The sequence below is a fragment of the Heliangelus exortis genome, chromosome 3, assembly GCF_036169615.1.
Source record: "Heliangelus exortis chromosome 3, bHelExo1.hap1, whole genome shotgun sequence".
Taxonomy (NCBI): Eukaryota; Metazoa; Chordata; class Aves; order Apodiformes; family Trochilidae; genus Heliangelus; species Heliangelus exortis.
The window spans coordinates 711,501-717,500 of record NC_092424.1 but is presented as its reverse complement, the minus strand read 5'-3'; the positions used below and the strand labels follow the sequence as shown (position 1 = coordinate 717,500).

Sequence of the window (6,000 nt, the reverse complement as noted above, 5' to 3'; positions counted from 1 at the left end):
TTCACTGCTTTAGAAGAGAACTCCATCCTCCCCCTGTCCTGGGGAGCTGGGGAGGCAGTGACCAAACCCCTGCCTGAGTCAGGACATCAACATCAACTTTCTGAGCAGAAACCACTTTGTTGCACCCCATTTTAAAAAAGATTTATGCAGAATATACTGGTTCCACTACCAGGAAGGCTTCACGTTCGGTTTGGGGTTTGATTGTAATCAATTTAAAAAAGGAAACAAGTTGACTGTATCCCTGGAAAAATCCTCCCAGTTCCATCCCCAGCAGCCTGAGGCCTTGTAAGAGCTACACCAGATCATGAGCTGGGGGTTACTGCAGACCAAAATAAAAATGTCAAACACCTGCACAACACGATTGGGTTCATTATTTAGTTTTCTAGAACTGCTGGAAGACACCAATAACCCCCCACCCACAGAGAAACCCAGATCCATGGCAGTGGCATTAATTTTGCAAGCACTTTGTAGCAGTGTGTTTATTAACCTCTTCAGACCATGTTCTGTATGCTGTAAAAAAAGAATTCAGAGGTGAAAGGGACCAAAGATAATTATTTATGCTGCTATGTGTCACCACTTCCACTTGAATCCCTTTTCAAGGCTTTAAAGCTTTGAAATTTACAGGCAGCAATACCAGATTCAATTATTGGTTTTGCACCCTAAACCCTTTAATTTTCCTCCAGTGCTGTCAGCCCTGAGGAAATAATGACATCTGAAAGTTCATTTTAAAATAACAAAAAAAGAAAAAAAGCAATAATATTTTTTAAAGTGATAAAAAAAACATCTGGAAAGTAAAACAACTGCAAAAGGAATTTCTTAAGGAAGCAAATTTACCTGAGCTGAAAGATTTGTCCTTAATAACCAGCACGTATGGGAATACAAATAAAGCCACTGCCACCACCCAGTTTTAACTTGGTTTTGTGACCCAGCAGACAGGTTCCCTGCCAGTGCCAGGTGAATTAAGTTTTGAGCCAGACCATGGTGTTGCCAAACTGCAAGGTGCCTTCTGTGTACCAGGGGATGCCCTCCCTCAGCCCACACTGCAGCAGACAACTCCTGCTCACATTCCTGATTCCAGCTGCAGCTGTCACACAGGAAGATTTTGGGTCAGGAATGAGTTACTTTATGTGCTGATTCCTTTTGCAAATATCCCCACCTCTGCTCCCCAGTATAAAGGATACAGCAGAGCATGGTGTGGCAGATGGACTTTTTTTTTTTTTTTTCAGTATCTGTTTTCCAGCCCTAATTAAATACCACTCAGACTCCACCAGCACCAAAATCCTCCATTGGTTTTCCTACATTATTTTTCTGCTGTTTTCCTACAGCAGACCCTGTTATGGATTAGTGCAATTACGTGTTTATTCCTTTGTCTCCAGTGTTTTGGGTAAACCTGTGCAACATAATGAAAAATTTTGGAAAACTGATCCTATCAACACACCTCATCCAAATGTGAAATAACCTTAAAAAAAAACCCCAGCACTGGGGACAGGATGGGCAGCACAGCCAGAACTTCACTGTGTCCCCATCAAGCCTAATGTGATCATAACCCATGATCTGTAATTTTGCTTATAGCCAAAACCAGTCCTGGAAGGATCTGCACTGGTAATGCCTCCCCATTGTACTTGAGGTAGTGCACAGTGCTACACTTGCCTCTCTTTCCCCCCTCTGTTTCTTGCTGCTGCACCACGGTGACAACTGAAGGAGCTAAAGACAATTCTTACTCCAGCCTTAAAAGCCTCCTCTCCACTAAAAATGCCTCAGAGTAGGAGCCAGGGTGGGGGAGAAAGAAGGGAGTCTCACCACTGCTAACAAGGGCTCATCTGAACAAGGGTTTGAGGGCTGACTGGCTGCAGACCTTTTCAGCACCCCCTGTAATCCTGCAGACAATGCTGAGAAGGGTATTAGCAGCTCCCAGGCTGTTCCTGCTGGGCTTGGGGTCCTGGCAAGTGGAACCAGAGGGAGAAGCACACAGCACTCTGCAAAAAGCTTCCCCAGCAAAGGCCAAAGCTGTTCTCTAAGCAGCTTGGTTTAGCAGCTCGTGTTTTTACCCTATCAGCTGCCCCAAAGCCCTCACACTGCCACAACATCATGGTGCAGAAGTGACTGTGACATTAGTGCTACCCAGGTCTCCCAACCAGAACAGGAAAAACAAGTAAAGAACCAGGGAAGTGGTGAAGCTGTTGTGACTTTCAGATCTGCTGCAGCACACTGCAAATGTCTGTGCACTGGGGAGGTGGGCAGGCTGGGCAGAGGAACAAAGGACTAAGAGTGTACACTGCAGGGACTGGTCATGAGCATCTTGATGAGGCAGATGAACCAGGTCAATGCAGAGAAATTTCAAGCAGTTTGTGCCTCTGTTTTCATAGAAAGGGTTGGGAAATAGTGCTGGTACCAAGCAGCAGAGTGCTCTGCCTCCCCTTTCCCCAGTACACCTTCCCAGTAAGTTCTGTCTTACCAAAACAGCAAAGTTTAAACTTGAAAGTTCAATCTAAAATTTATTATAAAACAGTACACAGCACTGTAAACACTCAAATTTCTAGTAAAAGAGTATATGCAGACTGTGTTTTTACTGGGAACACACACACCCATGAATCACATAAGCAAAACCACCTGATGCTTTCAAGAAGCATTTTCATTCTGTGGCATTTTCATAAACTGATGACAAAGTCACCTGTGAATTTGGATGAGGTTTTGGATAGGTCTTCCTATCATGTTCAGTTGTTTTCATTTAACCACAGAAAGCTATTTTCATGTGTACTTTCACAGATGTGTGGATTTCTCTGGGCACTAGAATATAACATTTGCATTTAAGTAGTGTTTCAGCTAAGAATAAGCCAATAAATATTCCATGAGAAAAGCTAATGAAGTCGTAAGAATCTACGTTTTAAATACACCAGGGAGAAACCCTTTTATCCCCAGAATGTGTAGCTGGTAGATTTCCTCACAGAAGAGCTGAAATACTTGCCTGCAGATTTATGTTTTCTCAGGCTGCAAGAAGTGTGTGACTTGGCAGCACATTTGATCTACTTTTCATGAAAAGCAGCAGCAGCAGAGTCACAGCACGGGCCCTTTGCCAGGGGTGCAGAGAGGGGCTGGCCAGGGCTGGGACACTTACCTGGCAGACACAGCCCCTGGGCTGGAAGCAGCTGAGGAGCACCTGCCCCTGGGCATTCCCTCCCCACAGCCACAGGAAGGAGCCTCACTCAGGAGGAGAGGAAAACATGGAAAACTGGGGCAATGTTTCATACCTGCCTTCCCCTGTCCATCCGATCTTCGGGTCTCTGTGGGTACACCATGGGTCCCCCCAGCCCCTGGTACTGCCCGGGTGGGTACTGGTTTTGGGTCTGCAGCATGCGGTTCCAGGCAAGCAGGGGAGCAGCTCCAGCAGTTCTGTGTAAAGAACACACACAGCACAGCATGAACGTGGCTCCTGGAGAGAGAGCTTCACACCCATAAATCCAAATCCCTACACTCTGGTAGGATAAATGATTCCATTTGCCCGAGAGTCCAACTCTGTCACATCCAGCTGTGCCTGCAGGTGTCCCAGGAAATACAGATGGATGGGAGGGGGCAGAAATAACCCCCAGAAATACTCCAACCAAAAGGCTTATTGCTTACTGCTTCACCACAGCTCAGAAACTACAGACCCAGGTACTGCCACAGGCAGCAGATTCAATTTTTACAAACGAGAAGTTTTTCAAATCCCTTGGAAGGATCCGTCCCGTCCTTTATTTTGGGGGTGAATTTGCCAATTCCTCCCCAGTGATCCCGACTGCAGATTAAGCCCCAGATATCACCACGTTAGCTAAACCTAACACACCAGCCAAAGCGTAAACATGTGCAGTACAGGAGAATGAGGCTTTCTTTTCTAAATGTCCAGACTCTTTCTGGGGGACCATTCTTCCTAGTTAATTGCAGGTTGCAAATGAATTCTTACTGCGAGTATTCTGAATCTAGGGTAGGGGCCTTGGCTGCTTTTTCCCATCCATTATTCTGCTCAATATGTCAGAAGGTCTGATCGGGAAGAAACCTTTTCAAGTTCTATTGATGCCGTTTTCAATTGACCACGGTGACCTAGCAACATAAGCACTAATTGGCATGGACTGACTGACATTTGCTGTACAGTTTATATGGGAACGCAAATTCAACCTCCATTATAACCCAGTTTGCCACCCGAGATTACTAACAGCAAGAAATGTTTTAATTGCCTTCAAGTGCCTATTCTAACGTGACAATTACAAAGCAACAGGTGTAATACATCGAATCATTGTTGGATTAAAAATATTTAGGAAAATGACATGGCCATGATATAGCCTTTAGGGCTGAGCAGGGGCGAGGGGGGGCTCCTCGCAGCGGTTCCGTTTGGCAGGGCAGGGTTCTGTTGTGAAGGGAAAACATGGGAGAGTCAGACACTTCATCCCTTCTGCCCCCTGTGCAGGAGAGGCAGTGGGAGGGGAGCAGGAAAGCTGCTGGGAGACAGGAATGGCAGAGAGCACCCACCTGCTGCACCTCTCGGGACCCCTGGGACCTCCTTGAGAACTGACTTCCCCCCCACCACTGCTCCTAGGAAACCCCAGGAAAAAGCACACTGCCCAGCCTTAAGGAAAGCTGCAGGGAATTGTCTCCACAGCCCCAGCCTTCCAGCAGCAGCCACTCTGTCTCCACAGCTCTGCTGAGGTGCTCCTGGCAAACACCCCCAAGCAACTGATGCTGCTGGCCTGGGATGGGAAAGGGTGACAAATTCCATTTGATACTGATATGCATTTGGCACACAGCTTAAGCTTTTTTTTTTCATAAAGTGCTGCTTAGTGGAAAGTTGGGTATTTAGCCACTAAAACCCATCAGCAGTGATTTCAGGGGTATGATGTTGAGGCATTTCAGCTTTGAGGCCATCTGACAGAATGAAGTGGGTGATTTTTAGCTAGAGCCACTATATAATCCAGGAGATAAACCCAGTAGGAAAAAAGAAAAAAGCTACAATGCATTTTCTGATCTTAAGCCATAAAAGTACTAAAGTAGTTTACACCTGTTTTTGCAACTCTTGATTCACAGAACTAGGTATTATTTAAAAAAAAAAAAAATTAGATTTTCATCTGGTAAACAGAAATTAGGACGTTACAGTCCTCCTGACTTCATGTTTATCTAGGGGATGTACTAAGGTGCAGATTTGCATGCAAGCAAAGCTGTGCCTTGGGGGCAACAAAAAGAGCTGTGCCACTTGGAACATCCCATTGGCAGAGTCACTCCAAGGCAGCATCCAGAGTCATCTCAGTTTGCAATAAAATGCAGATGTACAGGCACACGGGACAGCTCAGTACAGCTGCATTCCAACCTCAGCCTCTCTGGAAATCCCTTCTGTGAGCAAGGTAAATCATGAGGATTTGCTCCATCAGATTACATGATTACATACTTCCATCAGCCAGGGAGCCAGGTAGTAAGTGTGTATATATATACACATATACATACACACACCCCTCTGAAATAAGTCACCACAACTCCAGCACTGAAGGCAAACTGGCAGCTCCCAAGGAATTCCCTGGGAAACTGAAAACCTCAGGGGAAGGTTCAATTCTGGTTCAGACATTTTTTGTTGCACCAAGCCCATGTTTCTGCTTAAATTAAACTTTTGATTGAGGCTCCATGTTGTGACAACTGACATCAGCTCTATGCATCTCTTTGATTTGTGTTCCAAACCAAACACCTTGCCAGAACATGACAGAATTACTTGTCCTCAGGACAGAAAGTGGCAAGTCAGGGATTTCCATAAACCACCAGAGGTGTAACAAAGCACCCTCAGGGAGGGGACACACTGGGAACATTCTGCTGTCACTCAAAAGCTAGAGCAGCATTCTCTGAACTTCTCTAAAGCTTATTTTCTGGGTGAGGATGACACATCCTCAGTATTAAGTCACCTCAGAGGACCCGGGTTTCCTCAATTTTGGGAGCTGAGAACCAAGGTCAATGCTACAGCACTAGAAGCTGGACAGGTCAGCAGATCCA

General features: G+C 45.6%; 1 protein-coding gene across 1 annotated transcript in view; it reads right to left on the bottom strand.

Annotated features, from left to right (window-relative positions):
* Nucleotides 1-6,000, bottom strand: part of XRN2 (5'-3' exoribonuclease 2) — a 46,591-nt gene that overhangs the window by 4,161 nt on the left and 36,430 nt on the right. The window contains exon 29 of the mRNA XM_071738769.1: nt 3,249-3,390. Within this exon, the coding sequence (XP_071594870.1) occupies nt 3,249-3,390 (142 nt within the window). The remainder of the gene's footprint in view (nt 1-3,248; nt 3,391-6,000) is intronic.